The sequence below is a fragment of the Molothrus aeneus genome, chromosome 8 (genome assembly GCF_037042795.1).
Source record: "Molothrus aeneus isolate 106 chromosome 8, BPBGC_Maene_1.0, whole genome shotgun sequence".
Lineage (NCBI taxonomy): Eukaryota > Metazoa > Chordata > Aves > Passeriformes > Icteridae > Molothrus > Molothrus aeneus.
This window is the reverse complement of record NC_089653.1, coordinates 11179703-11204524: the sequence shown is the minus strand read 5'-3', so window position 1 is coordinate 11204524 and position 24822 is coordinate 11179703. Positions and strand designations below refer to the sequence as shown.

The following is a 24822-nucleotide window of genomic DNA, read 5'->3' as shown; positions in this document are numbered from 1 at the left end:
AGTCACCCTGCTTGAGCATTCTTATGGTTTCTTATTGCCAGCATGACAAAATGAGCTATGTTGTGAAATATCAGACACTCTCTAGTCTACCAAAAATATGAAGTTATGGGCTTCTTCCTCATTTAATCACATTCCCTCTGATGTGACACTTGTATGGGTGACTTGGGTCTAGACTGCTAGTTTTGGCAAATATGGAAAAAGTTACAATGAAAAACCTCAGGATGACAAAAATATGGAAAATGTTCAGGTCTAAAACAGTCAGATTGGGGAATGCACACTGTGGAAAAATGAAAGTCTCTATAATATTTGGAAAAAAAGTACTGACAATTATGAAAGTCTGCCTCAGTCTTAGACTACTAATGGGAATTTTGTGCTCAGCACCTGAGATATTTAAGAATATTTTAATCTAAATTTGATTAACCACTTAATTACTCTTTTTTCTTTTAAAATTTTCTTGCAGAGAAACACACATATTTTATTCCCACAGAGACACAGCACACCAGGAAGTGATCCTCTTAGAACTTACTTCTGGTCAGCTCAATCACATCCCTTGGGTTCAGTTTCAAACCACAGAACTCAGAGAAGGTTCACAAATTAAAATATGCTGTCATTTAAAACCAAATCTTAACTTTTCTGGCCATCAAGAAAGACTTGACACAAAACTGCAAGTCACTTTATATATCATCCCCACCTCATTTACCCCAACTTACTTTCACATGACTAGTTGCTCCCATCACTGCAATATAAGAAAGATAATATATTTTTATGCTGAAGTTTTAATAATCTACAGTGTCCTGATTCAAATCCAACATTCCTTGTATACACAGACAGAAAATTGTTGACCCTGTAAGTGACAAGAATATGAATCCAATGACCCAGAAAATTTATTTCTTGAACCATATTAGTCAAGGTCACACTCAAATCCAACTACAATTTATTCCACATTTGGGAAAGTCATTGTGCTTTACAGAGAAACATGCAGATGCTGGCAGAAATTATCACTACTGAGCAAGTGAGGCAAATTGGTCCACAAACAGCACAGCTATTTGTGGCAGTTCTATTCCAGTAAAAAAATAAAGTAGGGCTCAGGAAAGGGACTACATGAGATCCTCCTTAACCTGTTCTTTCATGACTGCCCAGCAAGAAAGCACTCCACAGCTGAGAGCTGAGTCAATCACATGTGTGGGCATTGGACCGCTCAGTTCCATTGAAAGGGAAAATTTTTGATTGTGTGTCAGTTCACAAAACTGGGAGAGATGGCTTATGCATTTGCAGACTTGGCAAATACTAATACAGGTGGGCTTCTGTTATCAGCTAGAAGCATTTTACTGGAGTACACATCCCTAAGGAACTGTGCCTTCTAGCATTTCTCCCCACATACTTTGTTCCATTCATTCCTTCTACCCATTCTTCTCCCCACAACGCAAACATATCAAAAATACTGAGAAAGCAGTAAACTGGGATCCACCTTGGAAGGGAAAAATCATGGTCAGAGTTAAGAAACCAGGCACCCCAGTGATCAAATAGCAATGAGTCAGTACATTGACCTCATCTCCTGGTGTAAGGCTTGGGGAGTCTGTGGGCACCAGCAGGAGCCACCAGCACAGAGGAATGAGAGAATCCTGCTCTGTCCTTCTCCAGCTGCACCAGGAACACCTTGCACCACAATTCTTTAAGTTTCTGCATTACCTTCTCACACACCTGGACCACAAAACCCCTATTCACCTCTGATGGATTGACTTTTTCTTTCACAACCCCTTAACTAAAGGGAACTGAGATGAGAAAACAGAATCTTTTCTTAACCAAGTCTTCTCTCATACTGATACTCATCTATACCATCACTTTGCTTTCCATGCTTCTCCCATGTGTCTTGAGCTTCCATTAATCTCTGTTTTCCAAAGTAAAAACTAAGGAACTAGAACCCGGTTTCTCACTTCATATACAGGCAGACCACAAGGGATTTTTTTTCTTTCTTTTTTAATAACAGACTCCTTATTTTAGCATTCTCCCAGAGTGTCAAAAGAAGAGGATTTCCACCCACTCCCCTGGAGGCTAAGTCATGACCACATCACATCTCACTGTTGGGACATATTTCCTGGCACTAATAGGAAATGTCACAGCTTATTTTTGAGTGTTCCTTCCCTGGAAAATATGATTTTGTCTGTTCCATGCTATTGAGAACTTTTTTTTGTTTGTTTAAGGTTGTTAATCTTATGATGAGAAGATCCTGGCCTAAGAAGTCTTCAGTCTAGGACACACCATAACATAAAGCAGGTTAAAAATGATGGTATTTTCAAAGGACAATTTAAGTAAAACAATAAAGAAAATATCTCACTGTTCACAGCATCTTTGCCTGATACAGAACTTTCACATAGTGCATCTGCTTGAAATTTTCTTGTTCATCCTATCCTTAGTTATTAAACAAGTTAAAGCAAATATATACATGTATGGATACACTTTTTTAACTGAATGATTAAGTACTAACCATAGGTTTTTTGGGGTTTGGGGTTTTTTGACAGAATATCATGCCTTATGCATTTACACAGAAAAATCAATTGACAAGCATAAAGTGCAGTTCACACTAAGAAAACTAATTATGATAAGTTGCTACATAAATTGCTTTGCAACTTCCCCAGCAATCAATTTCAAACTCTAAATAAGCCTCTGGCTTGAAAAAACAATGAGTACCTAACAACAGTGTCAATAACAACAACAGAGAGGACCACAATGATAATATAAACAGGATACTTTTCCTTCTGGAAGTAAGTTTTCTGTAAACCAATTTCCTTTTCTTTGTACGTCAGTGATTTAAAGACAGCATGGCTTTTCACAATGTATGTGCAGAATAAGAAATTTGTGTATTAACATTTATTATTAAGAGGTGCATGTCAATTTTACTTCAAATATTTTAAAGTATTATATTAAACCTCTAGACCAAATTCTGGAAGGATTGATGGACATTATTAGTTCCATATGAACCTAAGAATATTTATAAAGTATGGTCAAGCTGTGCAAATTGAGACAGAACAGATAAACTGATTATTCTCCAAGGATTTCATTTTACTACTCCCTCTAGCTCTCCAAAGTTTCTACTTTTTTCCTTCAACACCAAATTTTGAAAAAAGTAGACATCCTTCAACGTGTACTGGATTGTGAGTTCCTGCCGAACTGGATGGCTAAACTCTTGCTGTGCATTCTGTAGACCACTTTTATCTTGGTCACTACTTATCTAAAATCCTACAAAGCTACTGGTTTTCTGTGTGGCACACCCCAGCAATCAATCTGGAGGAATTTTGAGTGAACATACAAGTCATTAGTGAAAATTTACTATGCCAAATATTCTGGGAGCAATAGCACGGTATAACAATCACAGAAAAAGGAAACATTGCAAGTTCAGGTGTCTCTCTATGATTATGATTGTTTGCTGAAGAATGGGAAAGTTTGGAAAGATTTTAATTCCAAAAGAAACCTTCAGCACAACTCTGTTAGACAAAGAGAAACTGAGCAAAAGGAACCTCTCACTTCCTTTGTTCAAAAGGCCTCTATAAAATTACCTTTAGAAGGTTAATAAGAAGCTTCAAATTATTCTGTTCTTGGATTTCTGAGCATGAGATGTGAATGCAGTTGATGAGTTTCAAGATCAGATCATAAAATAAGAAAACACATCTGTCAGTTGATTGAAATATATTGGTAAAATAAATACCAATTTTTCATTTGGGCACTCATCATTCAGACATGAGACAATGCAATGACTGCACATACCAGGATGCTTGGATGATTACCTGTATTGACACCAAAACAGGACAGTGCATTTGTTCAGAAAGTTTTTTACAAGTCATAATAGATTAGAACTATTAAACCTTGGCCCAAATCCAAGCTAAATTCTAAAAACTACTTACATAAATACAGGATTAGTTTTTAATGGAAACTGCTTCTTCTTCCTTTTACCAGTAAGCTATGGGGTAGGCTTACCACTGTTTTTTTTCCCAGAAACAAGTGCACAGAAAGGGAGGAGTCAACTGTAAATTGTTACTGGAAACCAAATGGCTTTGTCAAATTAATATGTTTCCAAGCAAATCAGGTAATACACAATGTTTTAAAATAACTGCTTATAGAAAAGGCATCCAGCACAGGCTTTTGTACAGAAAAACAAATTTTCATGATAGCCATGATTTACTGATATTGCTTCTGAAGAGATACAATGATAAACTGTTATTTTCCTCATCAACTGGAAAGCACTGTTCTTTTTAGAAGGCAATTTGAGTTTGAATGCTTACACATAAAGGAAGGATGCCATTATAAAAAACCAAACACACAACTTGAGTGGGGCAAAGGGTGAGGGGCCTTTTTCCACACATCAGACAAATCATCCTTATAAATATCCTTTAAATAATTTTTCACCAATGTCAACTATATTAAGAATTTAATTTTCTATTTTAAGATATGTACCCAGTTAATAAATTATCAATAAGGAACAGAAGGGTACATATATACAAATCACTAAAATTAATTACATAAGTCCAAAACATTTTGGACAAATTTCTTCTAAAAGTCACTACATTTCATCACTTTTGTGGAGCATGGATATTTCTACTTAAAAACTACAATAAGTAACTATTTTGTCTGATTTTTTTTTTCCTTAAAGGTAGATCTGGAAAAGCAGACAGGAATGTGGGGCGTATATATTTGATTTCACCAGAAAACTCAAAAGCTAGAAAAATTCAAGCAATGTATAGAATATAGAAAGAAAAGAGTCACTTTTATGACAGGAGGCTGTGTCTTGGAACTGACTTATTTTAACCAGATGAGAGAACTGCACAAACTTCACCCAAGTAAATAACTGGGTTCTAAATTCATAGAAAGCAACTTACAAAATCCTACTTTAACAAAGACCAAGGAAAGACCCTTAGAAGTTTGAGATCATTGTTTTGGAATCAAAACAAAAATAGAGCCAGTTATAAAATTACCACTTTGGAAGCCTTGTCTAACAGGATAGCAATTAGATCACATAAAGAATCAAGTCATATTGCTGTCAGATGCCCAAATCCAAATATATAAGGCCTTTAGATTTTTCACTGAAAAATATGAACAGTGGGACTGAGGTAAGGTTCAACTTAGAAAAGTGGGTCTAAGGAACACTGCAATATAAGGGAATACAACTTTCCCAAGATGGGGAAAAAATGTCTAAAGCTTAAAAACATGATGGAATATTTATTTCTCTCTTCATGTACTTATATACTCAAGCATCATAACACTCAATATATTTCAAGTTATCATTTGTTATCATTCCTTATCATTCCATGCTGATATCACACCGTCATATGCTGTTTCTGTGGGCTTTGAAAGGGAAAGCGAGATTTTCACCATTCCTGAAATGGTCTGTACACAATATGGAGTCAGCCTAAAGGACCAGATCCTGACTGGAAATTATACACTGCATGCATGAACACAAAAGCTGTAAGACACAAGGTGCAACCCACACATAATTATATGTTTTTGTTCTCCCTGTAAAAAATCATAGCTAAATAGGGTGAGAAATGTCCAAGTAAAACTGCACCAAGCAAATACATCCACAGCTTGCTCCTGCTCCCCCTCCCAGTCCCCTAAAAATCAATTTGCAGCTGTACCAAACCATTTGCCAGACTTGAGGATTCTGGTAAACAAGCTTCTCCAGGGACAAATTACACTCACAAACTTACAGCATTCTTCATTCCAGTATGCATTGAAAACCGCCAATATTTACATATGCAACAGCTGATTCAATTCCACTTTACAACACTGAAAGCATTCCGTGAAGAAAAAAAATTAAGATATTCAGAACCTAAAATAGCATGCTTAAGTATTTCATTTTTACCTTGGAGATTTTTCTATTGACTGCAATTAATCTTTTATGGGCTTTTGAACTTTGGAACTTTTCTTTATATAAAAGAAGTTGATTGAGTTAATGGGCCTTGCCAGCAGGTTGCTCTAAGCTTGGAATTGGCTCTTCCAAGACCTGGAATTTTGGAAATTGTCCTTAATTATTTCCTTGTGAATATGTGTATATATGAACACGCATACATATATATATATAAAGTAATCAAATAATGTTAACAATGTCTCTTTAAGGACCAATTTTACCCTTTCTTTGGATGAAATGCTCTTCTCCCTTTATTTATAACTGTGCTTAATCAAAAGGAAATTTGCAGCATATTTAGCATGCAGAGCAGAATATTTCTGGGAAGAGTAAAGACAGAAGTAATAAAAATTATGTGAACTTCTAAGGGTAGAAAGTTGGTGATTTGGGGAATATAATTTTCCTCTTTCATGGCAAGAGGGCAGGAATTTTGAAACCCTGGTGAGGACAGTGGGCACTTAGACCCTGGCAAGTTCCCACTCTGAACAAACACCTGCTGCACGTGTCTGCAACACCTACTGCAGACACAAAACTGCTGTATTGCAAGAGGAGTCAATCAATAATGCAGGCATTTTGATCCAACACTACTGGAATTTCTTTTGTCAAGTTAGATAGCAAAATCAGTCATGAAGCCACACTTCCATTACACTATTACCTAAATAAAAAATCTGAACATACCTGGCTTTTAAGGGTACTTTGAAAGTATTTCTCTAGAACTCAGGTATGTCTCAAGATTCTGTCATTCTATTTATTGTGTTAGTAGACCCTAGCCATTTAAGCCAACACCAGAAATCTAACCTCAAAAGCAACATGTTTATCTGAAAATCAAAGCTGCTTATCTTGGGAATGGGGGGGAGGAGGGAGGGTGGAGAAGGAGGACACTGGGTTGCAGGTTTTTTTGAGGGGCAGAGGTTGTTTTTTAATCTCTGAAGTCCAGGTCTGTGCTCAGGATTTTGGTTGGTCCTTTCTCTTTAGAAAGTATCAGCTTCTATGTGTGATCAGTGCCAGAATGCAATGCACCCACAGCACTTCTAGGACATCTGATTTTCACCACAGCACTTCTAGGACATCTGACTGCACTATAGCAATCTTCTAGGACATCTGATTGCACCATAGCCATCTGCACCAAGGCCAGGATGTAGCTTCAGACTCACCCTCAGCTCTAGCACAACAGTGATACAGGCTGCAATAAAGTTCTAATCACCTGCATTCCTCATCCTTCACACCTGAATCACAGATCCTTCTTCAGGTGCATTACCTGCCTGATTCTTTCAGAGGGTATCAAGTAATATGGAGTGCTACTAAAGCTGCTTCCATCCTCTGTAGTGCTGCAGAATTTGAACACACATTAAAATTAAGCTACCATCAATTCATAAATGTAAGGCTGACTTTGATCCTGGTATCCCAAAAAAAACTGCCTATAGACAAATGGTTTACATGATCAATGGAGAATCAATGGGTAATATGGGAAATAGATAAGAGGATTGTTGCTCTGGTTTTAAGATGAAAAAGTGCTGCAAGCTTTACAAATTCCTCCTTTTTGAAAAAAGTGAAAAAGCTTGGAATGCACCCTTCCTGACTGCTTCAGTTTTTCACCTGTTCCCTGAATTTTTTGTTTCATAGGTATGCAGAAGGAATTTGTGAATTTGCCCAAGGTGCTTTTTTAAGTTCTAAGGATTGATGAAAAAGGAAATTGAAAATTGATCCACGTTTTATGCTGAAAAACAGAGAAGAATCCCTTTTTATTGCAATGAAAATGTGTTAACATTTCAAAATTATAGTCCTAATTTCTAAACTGCCAAAAAGTTCTCACTTAAAAAATATTAGAAAGTTTACAAATTCTCTCAAAATTACCAATGCTGCATGTAATCATCTACTTAGCAATGTTTAAGTACTCTAATCTCTTTACATTTTTCTCTCTCACACACACACACGCAAAAATCACTGAGCGTTATTATCCATAGATTTATTTGCTTTCCCGGTAGACTACCTGTAAATCCTATTAAATATGAGTTAAAAATCTGTAGTCTTGACAGCTATGGTTTTCTCATAGAGTGCTTGAAAGGCATGGTGATCTCTGTGAAATGCAGCAGTACCTAAAACGGAGAAGGCCTTAGAGCAAAGCTTAACACCCGGCAGAAGTTGATAGCAATAAAATGGAGCTCGCACCTCTGTGGTTGGTGAGGTCTCTGGATCCAGAAGGCAGAGGTGTGTAGTGCATCTCTGGAGAGGCAGAGGCAGCAGCACTGGAGGCCTGTGTGACAAAACAAACACTGTCAGTGCTCTGAGTGCAGGGCAGTGATCAGGCAGAGCGGAGGCACCTGCAGGATCAGTGCTGGGGTTGCAGGTGCACGGAGTTACCAGCCATGAAGGATTAATTTGTTTTTGTTAGGGCTCCTTGCCGTTCCTCAAGGTTGCTGTACTCACAAGAGTTTACACAATGGCGTTGTGTGTCATTACTAAATGAATCTTTCCATACAGCTGACAGCTTAAAAAAATCACCATATTTGTCAGGAAATCTTTAGGCAATGTCAAAATTTTTCCTCTTGGTGAAACAGATTAATATTTACCTAAAGGAAGTTATGAGTCCACATGAATGAAAGGAGATAGGAAGTTGGGCTAAGATACCGTACTTTTCAAATCCAAAGAAAAAAATCCCAAATGATTTTCTCATTCCACTTCCCTGTGAGCTAAATGAAGGGATCTACTAAAAATTATAGTGCCTATAATGCAAAAAAGTATACAAGTATATAGAATTGCTAACAATAAACACTTAAAACCTACAGCAGAAGTCTAACAAAAGAAGTAAGTACCCAAGAGGACTTGCTCAGAACCCTTAAAAGTAAAGTGTTCAGGGAGAAGAAGCTCAAGTCTTTCTCCCTAATAAGTCTCAAGATCCTATGATTCTAATTTTAAAAGATTAGCTTGAAGAACTATGATTTACAATAAACTAACCTTCATTCCATTGGATGTTTCAGCTGAAGATATATATATAGATACATACATATATATATGTATATATATAAAATAAAGTTAAAACAAGCCACATTTACCATCTTGCTTTTTAGTTACAGAGCAGCAGTTAGGAGAAGACACAAAAATAAAGAATTGTGTTGGTGAATATGAATCATTGTCAGTTTTTAAAGTTCAGTTTAACTTAGGCTGGTGACACAGTAGTGATATGTTCAGTTTCAGATACAGAGTTTGCTCTAGAGTATTTACAAACTACCCATTTCAACAGACATAAAAAGATGATGTGTTTAAATAGAAGACACAAAGGACACCATTCACTGAAAGTTATATGATAATTTCTAACAGAAAAAATAAGGCAAATCAAGAGAAAAATACAAAGGCAAAACTATTTCTTGAATCTCATGATAATTCACTAAAGGGAGTCTTGAGAAAATAATTGCTATCTTCTGTGCACTTTGTTGATATATTGACTTCTAAGCTGCAAAAGTCAATCAAAGGAATTCACCTTAGTCTTACTGACTTTAAAATTGAACATATCCTCCAAATTTATGAACACACAGGTCTCCAATGTGTGGTTAATATAGAAGTATTAAATAGAGCTTCAGTGTTTTGGGGAAGAAAAAGCATAAATACTAATTCAAATTTTAATTACCAGACCAAACCCAAGAACAATAATCACAAATCTGTAACAATGAAAGTTAATCCTGATAATAGTTTGTCAAAGGCTGTAACTTAGAAATCTTCCTTGTTGTAGCTTCCTTGTTGGACTCCTAAATGATAGTACATAACATGTTAAGAGGTGACTGACTAGATTAGCATACTAAGATTTTGCTTTTGGAGATCAGCCATCAATTTCTGTGCCAGACCATAGTTACAACCCCATTTTTGTTCTTAGGAAAAATCGGGTCACAACATGCAGATGGCACCATGCATCAAAAATAACGTCTTAGTGGAACTTAACAGAGGCCAGTTTGCCTAAACAGCAAGGATGCTACTTATCAGAGATGAATAAAAATAGAGAATATCCTGCCTCTGCTGACTCACCAGTGATAATAAACCCTTTTCAGGGAACCTCTGTTCACAGACATATTGCTACAGACATAACTCTCACCTGCAGCCAGAATGAATGATACCTTGCTTTTGGTGAACTGCAAACCTGCAGCTCTATCTCCTCTGGATGATGAATTATTGGAAATCTCTCTGGTGACCAATATGAGCCAAGGGCACATAACATGTAAGAGAGAGAGATAGAAACCCCTTAGACCCAGCTATGTGATATTTGAAACTAATTCCAAGAACAACTACATGTTTCCTTTGGGTTGAGTAGTTCTGAGTAAGAAAAGGAGAAAAATGTCACTATTTAACATCAAGCTTCGTCCCTCTAAATCACTCAAAAAACTGGAAGAATAAGTGGTCTCATACTGTACACTCTAGATGGTATCTGCCTATTCAAGTGTACTTATTTGGGACTCTGGTAATAGTGAAGGTTTCTCTTTGGTACTTTTAATCTCAATTTACACTGTTGACAGCTTGATGATAGCTTTTCCTAAAATTACTGGAAGAGACTTTGCCATTTCAGCAATATACCACTGAGTGAGCAAAATTCAAGAGCTTCTAAAAAGGATATTGGAGTGAAGGGGTAATTTAGCTTTATTTCCAATTTTAGGAAACACAAGAACAGAAGGGTTTGTTTATTGGTGTTTTTCTGTTATTTTATGTACAGTATATAATTCCCTGTCAAATATTGAATAGTTTTCATTACCTTTGAGCTAAGCATTCAGTTAGAGTAACTTGAATTCTCTGGAATATCATCCAGGGTTAGGATTGTTTTGCACAAGCACTGGCTCAAGTTCCAAATCACGTTTCTGAGTAAGCCTGTGCACCAGCAGAAAGACAACTATTTGTTTTCTCTACCACATACTGACATTTGGCCCTAAGCTATTTTCCAAAGAGATTTGTACAGATTGCATTACTCTTAATATTCACAGGAATATTGTGACAGTGACAGCATTGACATGTGACAGTTATGTCTTCAAGTATTGGTGACATATGCATCAGAAGTTCTTGCAGTGGAAAGTAACTATGCATACAAATAGCTTTGAGGAAGGCTGCTTAAACTGGCTGGAAGCTCCAATTTTATAGGAACTGGTCACAAAATAACTCAGTAAAGAAATTCTAATGGTATTATTACAGAAGAAGCTTGTAGTTTTGCAAACCTTGAAGTCATTCAAGTTTTGTAGTATATCACTGCATGTACGTGGTTTAAGACTTACAAGTCAAAGTACATGGTTTAAGACATACAAGACAAAGTTAGACTACTCACAGCCCCCCTGTTATGCACTTAACCAAACATTTGCTGAACTGTGGTACCTCTCTTCATTTTAACCTGTGTGTTTTGTCCAAATTGTTGTATTTGATACTAAATGGACTGCAAAAAGCGTACCAGCTTTGCAAAGCATGTTCATCAAAATTACAGAAATTGTAGAAGATGAAGCAGGAAGGAAATACCTACAACCAACCAAAAAAACCCCACAACAAAACATCAAAAACTAAATTTGAGAGCAGCAATACACCAAATCTTTAACTATTCAATCCTAGGGAATGGTCAGGTAATGACAACTTTGTTTGCAATGTATTTGCTTTTCTATGAACTTAGGAACAATACAACCAGTGGGGAGGAAAAAAAAAAGTGAAGCATGGAAGAAGGGATGAAGAGACTAGAAAATATGCAAAAGCAGGTCCTGAGTGGAGCACTCCATACGGCAGAATACAGCCAGTCTGGCTGTCCCCTCCCCAGCCGAGGGGAGGGGACTCAGCTCAGCCAGAGGGCTCAAATGGGCTGCCTGGAGTTTGTCACCCACCTCAACACACTGGCACTTTCTGGAAAACCAAGAGGCGGCACAGCACCCCTACCAGGAAAGGAGGCTGCTCTTGATGGAAGGGGATTCCCACTCTGCTTGCTCCACAGCCAAGCAGATTTAGCCATGAGTTAGCAGCTGTCTTTGCTAAACTCCAGCAGAAATTAGAGTCACTTTAATGAACGGGAAAAAAATAAACCCATTTAGAAGAAAATTGTCAGCCACACACCAACAGCTAGCTCTCAAGAGTGGAGGAATTTAATTAGACTAAACAAAAAAGAAAAAAAGGCTAATTTGTTTAATCCCTGAATTCCACGTTTCAAGGAATAAAAAACGCAATACTTGGATGGTACTAGTAAGGGAACATCATGTGAAGTGTCAGGACATACTGTACATCTGCTGCATCAATACAAATTTGTAGAGACCAATGATACAAAAGAAAATGCTGTGCTATTTTTGGCAACCACACAAGTTCCTTCAGCTGTTGAAGGAAGTAAAGGGGGAACTCAGAGAATCCAATCCTCTTTGAATCATTGTTTGAGAAGGCAAAATTTAAATGACTCTGCTATCCAAATCATCTCTCTACTGCACATTTCATTTTTGTATTTCTAAACACAGGAATAAACAAAAACTCCACTTCTGACACTTTTAAATCTAATCAATAATACAAAGTGTTTCAGCTATAATCAAGCGGATGACTTTGACCTTAGAAAATATTCAATCCAGATATTTTAGCAGCTTATTTTCAGATGTGATGCTACCAATACAGCAGTCAAATTATTGTATATTAGGACAATAAGGAGAACAGTGATCTTATATTTTGGTTGGCCTTCTAACTTCAATAATCTTTAACAAGAAAAGAAAGAGAATTTTTTTCACATTTAACAGAAAGAGTGGAGCTTAAGATTCATAGCATTTCAAATTCAAAGCATTCCCTTATTCTCTTGAAAGAGAGATTATCACTTCTCACTTGAATTTACTTTACCTTTTGGTTTTCACTTAATGTTAAATTGCAAGGTTGAAAGCAGGGATCAAAAATGCAAATGAACATCAGATAATTCTTATGCGTTTAGGCTTAATTGAGTGTAATCGATATGTCTGGTGTGCAGCCAAATTCAACTATTGTGAAAAGCTCCTAATGTATGGACATTATTTTTGGACTACTGAATGCCAGAAAATAATGAGCTGGCATTCAGCTTTGGTGAATGAGCTCTTGAATTTTCATCTAAGAGTAGTTTTGAATTATTACTGAAGATAAGGTGTAAATGTGCAAGGGAATTTTATCCATGTTTCTCCCATGAATCATAAATGAGGAAAAAAATTACAGTCTAAATTGCACTTAAAAGGAATAAAGTCTTTTCATGTCATACATGATTTATCAAAATGATCTCATTTTAAGAGTACTGTGGTGTATCTTGATTAATAACATTAGTAAGCATGATGAATGGCCTCTTTAATGGTAACACAGAATTTATTGGCAAAATCCCTACTTCTACCAAAAAAGGTGGGAAGTAAAACACACAGCAGTTAGTAACCTGCAGAAACAGCTTAAGTAAACTCTCTCCTATGTATTTTGCACTTAGACATCCTTGAAAATCCTTAGTCTGAGTTTATTCTCAAACTTGTTCAGAAACAAGTATGAGGTGTTACCTAATGGGGCAGCTCTAACCATGACAAAAGTCACTTTGCAGTTCTCTGCAAAACAAGCTGAACTCTGCATGTACTGTAAGAGGATGCAGTGTATTAAGGTCTTTCAAGAACATTGGTCCCATCCCCTTATGACCTTTTTCAATATCCTCTTCATTTTGCCTTAATATCCTAAATGCTTCCCTTCTTCCATTACTCCATCTTACCCTCCCCCCTCCTTCTCCCTTTTAAAGCCTGCTCCAGCCTGCCCTAACTAATTTCCTTTTGGGCTGACAGATCAGAGGCCTTCCTACCACTGTTCCTTTTAGACCTGTGAAGCCCTCCTCGTAATCCTGCTGCTTGTCCACAATTAATCTTTCCAGTTGCCACATTATTAACACTACCACCCACAGACAGAGGATGCCTGAGCACGGCTGGACACTCGCTCCCCACTGGAGCATCAAAGTTGTCAATCACACACCAGTCAGAAAGTTGCCTGCTGTCAACATCAGAGGATTTCATACTCTCCTACCCGCTGATCAAACATTTTTCTTCAGAAGATTAATTCCAAGTCCCCACCCATTTCCTCCCATATCCTCTTTCCCTTTTAGGTTTACTCAATGATCCATCTTCTGTATGGAAAAGGAAGCAGTGTATAATAGAAATCCTTTCAAAACAAAAGTTCAGCAAAACTAAATTTAAATCCCAGCTGTTATCAACCTCTTCCCCCCCGTGCAAGTTAAACACCTTAAAGAGCTTGGATTAGACCTAGTCACAAATGCCTTTCTTTGATCAAAGGCTCCAAGACTTTACACAAATATAATCACAAGGCAATGACTGCATCTAAGGAGCCTGAATTGATTTGTTCTACTGTAACATATCGCATACAAAAACACCCACCAGGCTTTTTGATTTCCAAGACCATTCTTTTTCAACTTATATCACTCACAAGCCAAGAATTTTAGCATCTTCTTAATATTTTTCAAGGTCATTAGATAAAAAGTGAAATTCTTGCACAGTATTTGCCTTCTCTTTTAAAAAAGTGCATCTCAGCTACTTACACTTAAAAGCAGAAGGATACAAGAGATTCTTCAGCTCAGGTTCAGTTTAATGAGTTGAAGGGAAGTAACTATTAGCATCTCTCCCTAATCATATGCCACACGCTAAAATATTCAGTTTTTATAGATTAAACCTTACTGCCCAAGTGGCTCAGTATCTTTCACAACAGTTGGCACAAAGAGAATCTGTCCCTAAAGCAGTACTTGAACATGCTAGCCACACAACAGTGAATGAAAGCAATACCCATTAATATAATCCAGCAAGCAATCTATTCACTGTAAAACATAATGTTAGGGTTTAAAATAGGAATAAATTCATTTCAAATCACACTACAAAATAAATTCAAAGTTCCTCAATCAAATTCATCCCTAAAATAGATTTCTTAATGTTTTTTCATCTTTTAGGTTGGTACTAAAGAAAATCAAGACCTCAACAAATGACTCCCAGAAGTATAAAACAATAAAGAAAAATCTGCTGGCCTTGAATCCTAAACTTAGATTGGGAAAGTAAGTCCAAATTATTATATTTTACCTTCTATTTCTACACAATTATTTTATATTCTACCTTATATTTCTCTGTCAGCATCTTTACCTCCATATTCTGAGAACACACATGCTACCTTCTTTTCATTTACGCTATGCAGGATTCAAGGGGTTCACACACTAGTAAAATAGTGGACAAAGCAAACCACAAATAAGTCTGTCACACCCCAAACCACAAAACTCTGCAAATGTTGCTAGAGAATTCTGAGTTGTCATGGAGAGCCATTCTTTCAAGTTCCTCATGAAGTGAACCACAAATGAATTTTGAGATGCTAGAACCTTTTTTCTAAGTCCCCACCTCACCAACACCCAAACATGACATTTATTGAATTTCACTCATTGTCCAACAGTTCTGAAGGAGTGAAAGAGAAATATGGAGTTTTTGGAGGTTACAGCATCAACAGAAGGTGCCAAAAGCATTGGTAAGTCAATATGAAGGGAAGTACACTGACAATGTATTACATTCCAAGTTTCCTTCAGTCGTTCCCTGCAATATGTTTCAACCAATTACATCACAACTACAAAACAGAGCAGTAGTGGAGTAATTGCCAAGATTCCTGCTATGCTATGGCAGAGCAACAGTTTATAAGCTGCATAAAAACACTGATGCAGAACTCAAATACACATTACATATGATACTGTAACTCATTACTTTTCATAGCCCTTTATTTTGAAATCAGGTAACAGAACTTGACCTCCTTTTGCCAATCTGATACCCATAGCTTCTTCAAAAGCAAAGACAAAATCATCAAGCTAAGTTGATTTTTTTAGAAAGGAAATTCTAAGACAGTTCCATAAATTAAATCAGCAATGGAATATCATCACTTTCGTGCACATTCAATGATAATCAGAGGAATGCAGAACCATGTATACATGTCACAGGCCAAACAATTGTTTGCAATGCTAGAGCACTTATTTTGCTTTGCTATTCAGTCTGATACCTTCTGCATGCCTGGGTTTTTTTAGGAAGTATGGAAAATGTTGCAAAAAAATGAAAGCTAGATCCTAAAAAGTATAAGCTTTACTTTAATGAATGTGGCTAAGTTGTGCTGGCCTCCTCACCTAACAGGCACAGGAATAAAGAAACTGGAAGGTTAAAAATGCTTTCAAGGCATCTTCATTCTGTCATGTGGGAATAGAGCTGAATTGCCGCTCAAACCTCTTGTCACTCTATTCAGTCAGCAGAAGGGGGTGCTGCAGTGTAACCTATTTAAAATGCAAATAGAGTAACTTTTGTAACAGCAGATTAAAACTAACATTTTATTCACTTGGCATACCCACAGCATAGTGAATGCTGGAACCAGACTTGTCACTGCACACCGCAGGTTATTAATAGAGCTCAGAATGGTGTTACTAAATGTGCAAGTTAAAAGCAAATAAACAAAAATGGATTTATCTGTGGTATTTGTTCTCCTGGAGAATTCAGCAAGGTCGGCCTCACACTGCACACTTGTTTATCCAGGATCACTGAGGCTCAATTTCGTTGTTTTTTTCTTTCTTCCTTAATTATTTGATTGACAGCCACTTACCACAGCCAGAGATCCTGGGATATGTGATCTATAACACTAATATTATACAGAAAACCACATTTTTTTCAACCAGGACAAATATATACATACACAGGGAAGACTCCACGGTGCACAGCTGCTACTCTCTAATAGGCCTTTCTGGACTCTCGTGAACCACCAACACAGGAAAAAACACAAAGTTAAAGGGTTCAGCAGAACCAAATCAACACATTGTGCTATGGCTTTACACTTCATCTTCCTACAATGCCAGGTGTCAGGGCAGGCAAATGGGTTTCCCCTCTATATTCAAGCCAATTCCTCTGTTCTTCATCTCGATCTCTCAGAGATTCATCAAAAATGCGATTTAATTACATCTCCTCCCCTCCTCCCCCTCCCAAAAAGAGTGTAAACATGACTCCTTTTTATCTCCTGATACATCTGGACAAGTAGACAATGTGCTAAAACAAAATAAATCTGCCCTGACAGTCACATCAAAGGGTTCAGCTAGGGGCTTGCAGCTACTTAAGGCACAGGAATGTTGTTGCTAAGCATCGCTCTACAACCTATCAGTCCCTTAAAGAAGAGCTTTTTTCTTTCAGAGGGGGATGAGGAAAGCTGGAGAGTGGGAACCAGACTGCAAAGGGAGATTGGGGATTTTGGAGGATTTTAAAGCTTAAAGTGAATTGTGTGAAGAAAAGGGGGTTTGTTTTGTTTTGTTTTGCCTCTTGACATACAGTCCACATTTGGGGGAGGAAGGAAAGTAGGGGAGGAAGGAGGGGTTCAAGCTTGTTGATGAAATATCTTGTGAATTATCCCTTTGGATAAAACCAGGAAAAGTCTTTGATATCCTTTTTCAAATCCCTGTACTTACTGTAGATTTGAAATAGAAAGATTGTGACCAAAAGCAATAGGGCTGGGATACTGAGCTTGTTAAAAATACATTGTGAAATGCATCCCATGCCCTGCTTTTCTGTCAAGCATTTGATAAATATGTTTATGTTCCTGAAGAGGTGAAGCCCAGAACATGTCCATGTCCAATAAACATGCTCTACAGAGAAAGGAAACTTTTGATACATATGCACATATCACAATTTGATGCTCAATTTACTAGTGAAAACTGCTCTCTTTAGGGAAAAGGTTCACTGAAATCTTCAGTCTTCCACACCATGCCTTGCTGGACTTGATTTGCATGTTTAGTGCTTAAACCTCCAAAGGAAGGCAAAACCATGCTAAAACCAGACCTTAGGACTCATTCAAAACACAGCCACAGCCTAATGGACAGCTGAAAATTCAAATTAGGCTCCCTCTCAAAGACATAGAAACATATCCAAGGCAGATAGACAATCCAGCCTGGAAAATATAAAACACTCAAAGCTTAATTACCCTGAAGGTAAGCTAAGAAAACCAGCAGTTTGGTTACAGCAACACTGAGGCATTAACATATCTTTGGTTTTTAAAAACAGCTTAAAAAAATCCTCTTGCCTTTTAAAAATTAAACAAAGAAAACATGAAATGGACTCATTCTACATGCAGGGCAACTATCAAGAACATGAACAATTACTGAGCCCATGATATTACAGAAATAAATAACACTTAGCATTATCTTCAGCACAACCATATTTATTAAACAGTGACTGAGGGCAGCAGTAACCATTTTTATTGTCCCATACAGCTCTTATTTTCTAATTAAACAGAAGGTTATTTCCACTGCCAATGCAGCTATTTATCTTATTTGAGTGTTACATAATATTTTTTGCCAGCCAAGCCTGACTATAAAGTGTTCTGTGTGGTGAACTGTGGCCCAACTTGCTTTCCTGTTTGGTAATCATAGAAATGGGCCATTTCGTGCTGTGTTAATAAATAAACTTTTTGCAATTTCTCCTAAAACATGATAAAGCTTATACTTTGTCCTTCCCTCTAGCTTCAATACAAGGGCAATGAGCTGTATTATTAAAGATATAGGTCAAGCAAACCTGATGATTTCAATCCTGTGGGGTGCTTTAGAAACTATTGTCATATTACTGAGATCATTCTGCTGTTCCTAATTATTCCTCTTGGTTGCCTCACATTTCAAGTGATTTCTCTCACACTTATGTCAAAATTTATAAGCTACTCCCTGTAACAACACTACATTATTTCCTCACTTGTTAGGGTAATATAGGACAGAAACTAGGAGAATGCTTTAATCTAGCTGACAAGGATAATGTAGTCTAGAAATGTAATAAACTTTGCATTCTACTACAAAGTTGTGGTTTTTCTCCCTACCATGAAACATTTCATATAGATAGACATCTTAGAAAAACTAATTGCTACAATAACTTGCATATCCTCTTATCTGAGTTGCTTTTATCAGGAAAAATGTATCAGCATTAAAGCATTCACTCCAATAGCTTGTGCAGTCTCCTTATTCCCATAATTGCTATTCCACAACATTCTGTTGACTGTACTGTAAAACTACGTGCTGCTGAAGGAAACCTATTTCCAAGAAATCTGTGCATCACCCTAAGAGTGCAAAACATCTGTAATTAACAGGCTGGGCTTTAACAGTGCTGTAACACATCTCGGGCTGACTGGCACAAAATTTTATTTGCACTAAGTAGCTCGAGACTGGGAAAACATAAAATCAACTTTATGTGATAGCTCCATGTTCTATAGTGGTTTTTCTGAAGGATTTCAGGATGTAAAGAAAGCTGCCAGTGGAAAAGGTAGTCTAATGAAACATTTGAATTTTAAAGCCACTGTGGGTACTGCTTACTGTGGGACCTAACCTATTTCCTTCAGAACTTCCTTAAGGTTATGGATTATGGAACCCTCTTCCCTCACCTCCACAGAAACAAAGCAAAAATTCCCGGTAAACAAACTAAAACACAATTCCAGTTAGAAAATGTCATATGAGTAACTCAAACATGACATCCATACTAATATTTCTGGGGATAATTTTGGTGACTCTTTTTGTACCAGCAATTTACTGTGTTTGTCAAATGTCCAATGGCTTTTAAAATGCTTTTAGTCAGCCACAAACTGAAAAAAACCCAGATCACAATAATATGAGTCCAGAGCATCAACGACATCAGACAATAAAACAGGAATAGGAGCACTGGTCTATAATGGCAACCCTTAAAGGGACTTTTCCAGATAAATAAAAAACATTATTTAATTGAGCATGCACATAGGAAACAGAGAAGAGGCAAAGATGAAGCTAGTGTTACCCCAATCAGAAATACTCACTGACAGCATTGTCGGGGGAAAAAAAATGGAAATACCAATCATTTCTGGGTTTGCCTCTGTTCCTACTTCTGTCTCTGTCCTCCTTTGAAGAGCTGATGACCTGACTGAAGGTAAACTTCAGATGGCATGAGGTGTGTGGGAGGGGAGGGATCAAGAGGCAGAAACAGAATCTTCTGAAGGCTTTCACTTCTGGATCCCAACTAGAAGAACTGGAATCCCTGCCATGGCCTGAGAGCTGCCAGGGTGAACTATTCATACATTTATAAAGTGAGATTTCCCTCTTCTATGATAACTTCTGTCCCAGACAAAAGAGCCAGCACGTGTGAAAAACACACTTTGTCTATTTTGTCATTTAAGCTACCATCTCTCAATATGTAAAATTGTCTTGAAAGCTGATGATTTTATAAGTGGGTCTATGTTCAGATTTTTCTCCACAGTGGACAGACACAAGAGGGTAATGCAACAGCCACATTTAAAATTTTTAAAGAAAGAACATTTAGGCCTTACCTTATGACTTAAAAATACAAACACTTAAATTTTAGGGATGTAGAGAATGTGATTAATTAATACCTCATTAATTTGTAAAGCATCTGCTTAAAAAACAAAAACAATCTCTGATGGAAATTATTAACCACAGGAACGGGAATTAATTTTAGGATCTTCACAAATGAATGCATGAGAGAAAGAAAATCATACACAAAGGCATTAAAGTACAAAAAGCAGTACTCAATCAGTATGTTTTTTGCATAGTTTTTGGTGAATCAAAATAAATGAAAACCAATGGAAAACATCAGACACTAAAAAGGAAAAGGCAATCAAAATATTTATGGAAAATATAATTATATCAATTTGTTAAAACTCCAGTTTTGTATAAACACAAAACTGGGGTATAGAAAAAACATTGTCACAGCACTTTTGCTTTAGGTTTTCTTAACTCTAGTAATTTTCTACATAAAGTAGTTCAGAGCTGTCTGAGACTTCTTGTCCATGTTTCAGAAATGCATAACAAGTGGGAGATGAACTGCATAACACAGCTAACCTAACTAATTTTTATAATTAATTTTCTTGAGCTTATTAATAATTAATGTCCACTTGAAAGATACCTTCACCTCAATAAGAGGAGAGAAAAAACAGCCAGAGAGTTGATTTATCTCAAAATGTGTTTTCCAAGCTCTATGTGTGGACCTTTGGAGCTCATTCTGGCCATGATATACTGGTAAGCGAGGTTTTCTTCATTGAGGTGATGGATTTAATGAATACTGTCCTAAAATGCATTGGGTTCTGTCTCTTCAAGAGGTTTTCCATGCTCCCCTTGAAGAAATACTCTAACTAGTTGTCCCTGCCCATAAAAGCCAGAAAGCACTCAAAGTTTATCCCTCAGCTCAAAAAACTGTTCCCCCAACTATGCAAAACTTCAGGACACATTACGATCCAGAGATGAGGGGAAGAATTTTTGTCAGACAGGGTAACTGCTCATTTATAGGGCTGCTGAACTTGGTTTCAGCTGTTACCATGGTTACTTACACAGTTGATGTGCACTGAGCACTTCCAGTCTTGGCTAAAAAATCTGCCATCTATGTACAGTCTGTCACAATTCTGGGAAATCTGTTCAACGAATCAACACTGCCATTAAAATTGTTCTTTTTTTCTACCCTGGGTGTGTAAACTTCAGTTGCAACAGCTGGTTCTTCTCATATCCACTGCCCATATGAGATGGAAACTCCCCATCTTATTCCTTGTGCTGCTGTTCACTTGAAGTGCTACTGTTGATATATTGTGATCAACCCTTCACACCCCTTTGGCTACCCAAGACAGACAGAATTTCCTGGAATTTCTCACCATAACACGTCATCCAGTCTTCTGAGAAATCATTTGCCTTGTTCCTTCCATTCTGTCTTCAGTGTCCCATCAACTTTCTAGATGCACAGACTTATCCAAATCTCAACATGGTGTTCTAGTAGCTGTTGTACCACTAAAAAGGTACAATTATAATGTCTAAATTTCCCCTCTTATGTGATACCCTAAAGAGTATCAGATGTATCTGTTGAAATCTAATTGTTTTATGTTTTACCTCACTCATAAAAAGGTTACACAGTACTGGGCAAACACCTGATCTCCATGAAAGCATTTCCACTTTATCAACATAAAAACTGTTCACTGGTACTTAATTCTCTGAACATATGCCATGTTGAGTTTGTACTAGTCTAGCTCCTTAAAAAATAATATATATCATATTTTATAATTATATTACAAAAACTAATTGAATCCTTGTGGTTATCAACAATGCTTGCACTGACCCAAGAGAAGATGGGCTAAAGAAACAGATCTTTCTTCCCCTCCTCTTGTCATCTGTCTCTCATTCTTTCCACCTGCAGCTGAATCTTGTCAATAAGATGACACTTTCAGACAAAGCATAAAATGACAGAATGCAACAAATACATTGTGAATTGTAATATTGTCCACAGGAATTGGAGGTACTCTTATTTCAGAATATTAGAAACATCAAATGAACCCTGAAGTTTACAGACAGAAGCACGGATCACTAAACTGAGTGACTAGAGGGTGTAGAAAAAATATTTTCTTTTCCATACCCCAAATATAAAAATCTGGCTATCAGCAATACTGCTACCACAGGCAGAAAACTCAGAATTACTTCAGACAAAGTAAAACTACTATGGAACTGAAACCAAATGGAAAGAGTATATAAGCCTGGGTTATACAGTGGGTTACTTCAAGAGCTGCTTGCATTCATGTTCATTCACATATTCAAGTGCATAGAATAATTGTGTAAAGTGAAAATGATCCAAAATTATTCCACTGTACTTACATAAATCACAGAACCACAGAACTGGTCAGGTTGGAAAGGTCATCTGGCCCCACCTCCCTGCTCAAGCAGGCTTATCCCAGAGCACATGGCACAGGATTAAGTCCAAACAGTTTTTGAATATCTCCAGTGAGGAGACTCCACAGCCTGTCTGGACAATTTGTTCCACTGCTCAGTCACCTGCACATTAGAAAAGTTTTTCCTCATATTTAGGTAGAACTTCCTATGCAGCAGTTTCTGCCCATTGCCTCTTGTTCTAACAGAGTTACTTTTTCCTGGTTTTCTGTGTTTATTGATGTTGCTGTGCTTGGCTTTTGCTGAATTTGTTCTTTTATCTATTAATACAGAAGTGTAATATAGGGGTTGTAGTAGAAAATCTAATGTGTAGGTCTGCTTTCTAGAACACTGAGTAAACTGTTCTATAACCAAAAATTCTCAGATACCATAATTAAATGAAATTAAAAAAGCCAGTTTTCATATTTCTGTCTCCTCTGCTCCAGTTATGCAGTTTCAGGTGTGGAATGACAAATAAATATTATGGTAAATATCTTCAGATATTTAGATTTAAAAACCAATATATTTTCAGTTACAGCTATTCTAAAACTTGTGGAAGAAATGCTAGAAAAATATTACTCATATTATTCTGTAGTTTTAGCACTGGTCTTCAGCCTCAGCACCCACCTCATGGGATAACCTTTTTTGTTAATATTATTTCTGTGGGCTGCATAAAAAGTTAAACCCAAGATGACATATTTTGACTAGTCACATCACAATTCATTTTATATTACTCATAACTTTATACTAACTTATTAGAAACAGACTGATGCACCAAAAGTTTTACACTTTGCAACAGAATGGCTCCAACAGTGTTATGTAAAAAACTGAAACTGCTAAGTTCCTTAAAATGCAACTGTTGCATCTGGAGTTCACTTACTTTCTCTCATTAAAGTACCTTTATGCTAAAAGATGCTTTTTCCCCACCTCCACCGAATCTGGCACTTGAGCTATGATATGATTTTATTATTCAGAAATACTTTATTACTGCAATAAAACTGCACTTTCCACTTTTCCACTGTTTCGCCTAACAGTGACCGTCAAACCAAAAAACTGAAGTCAAAAACCCCGTTGATTCCACAGGCAGGAGATTACATGTTAATAGTGCAGGGCGGTATAGCAGAGCAGGAAAAGAAAAGTGTCCTCAGCAATTGACATAGCTATATATATTGAATATCTGGGTTTAATGTTATTTATAATGTTTCTTGCAGCGCCATCATCACAAAGAGTAACTGAGAAGTGTACAGTTATGTAGCAAGTAAGTGTCCAACATTTGCTCTTCCATATTGCTCCCCAGGAGCCACACCCAAAAGATGGTCCCTTTTTAACAATCTCACTTCCATGTGTTTTGGCTTGAGAAGCCTGGAAAATATAAGCCTTTCCCCTGCTGGTAGACACCTGTGGGCTAGCACCATTTCATTAATTTCCTGTTGAAACAGGAAAGGAATTAAGTTTATTCCCATTAGCCTGATCCTTATACTGTTGCATCATTTAGCAAATTATTCCCATGTTAACACACAGAGATTTAGGCATTTGTACTTAGCAGAAACTGCAAGTACATCAGTTTAAGAGAAAATGACCTTTTCTATGTTGGTTAAGATGGTAACTTGATTAAAACTCTGCCATCATCTATCTCATTTTGCTGTCTGAAATGTTATTATATATGTAAAATTCTTCCATGTCTTATTTTCTTCCAGCTCCTATTTTTCAGGCTGCTCTGTGAAGATTAAAATTATTTTCTTTGTCTCATAAAGCATATCTCTGAAACCAAACTGTTAAGTGTTCGTCTGTGCCCATGAAGGAAGCTAAAAGAAATGCTTTCTCAATCCATTTGTTATCTCATGTTATCTATCTTGAAAGAAGAGAAACAGTCAATTAAGAAATGGTTGCTGTAGACACAGTATTTAATGTATGAACAATTTACCCTCCATTTTCATCTGAGGGGGGGAAAAACCCTGTTACACATTTGAACATCGTTATAAAATTATATTTAGTTGTAATCAAACTCATCCTCTCTGATATGAACAAATACAAATACAGGAATGTCAGAAAAACACCTGGAGATAGAAAACAGTCTTAGCCAGCTCAGCTATTTAAAATAAAAAGGCAATTATCACCTTCCACCATGACTGCTTTTACAGTCTCTTTCATCAGGCTTAGATTCATTGACAAAAAGAAGCACAGAGCTACAGCAAGCAAAAGACTTTTCAGTGAAGCCAATGCTCATCTACTGGGTTTTCATCTTGTAGAATGC

The 24822-nt window shown here is 36.9% G+C and overlaps 1 protein-coding gene across 3 annotated transcripts in view; it reads right to left on the bottom strand.

Moving 5' to 3' along the window:
• LRMDA (leucine rich melanocyte differentiation associated) overlaps nucleotides 1-24822 on the bottom strand; it is a 610568-nt gene that overhangs the window by 89108 nt on the left and 496638 nt on the right. For 2 of the 3 annotated variants that reach the window (XM_066555012.1, XM_066555014.1), the window contains one exon: nucleotides 8066-8150. The exons of the other annotated variant lie outside the window; for it this stretch is intronic. In XM_066555012.1, coding sequence (XP_066411109.1) covers nucleotides 8066-8150 — 85 coding nt within the window. The remainder of the gene's footprint in view (nucleotides 1-8065; nucleotides 8151-24822) is intronic. 3 annotated transcript variants of the gene reach the window in all.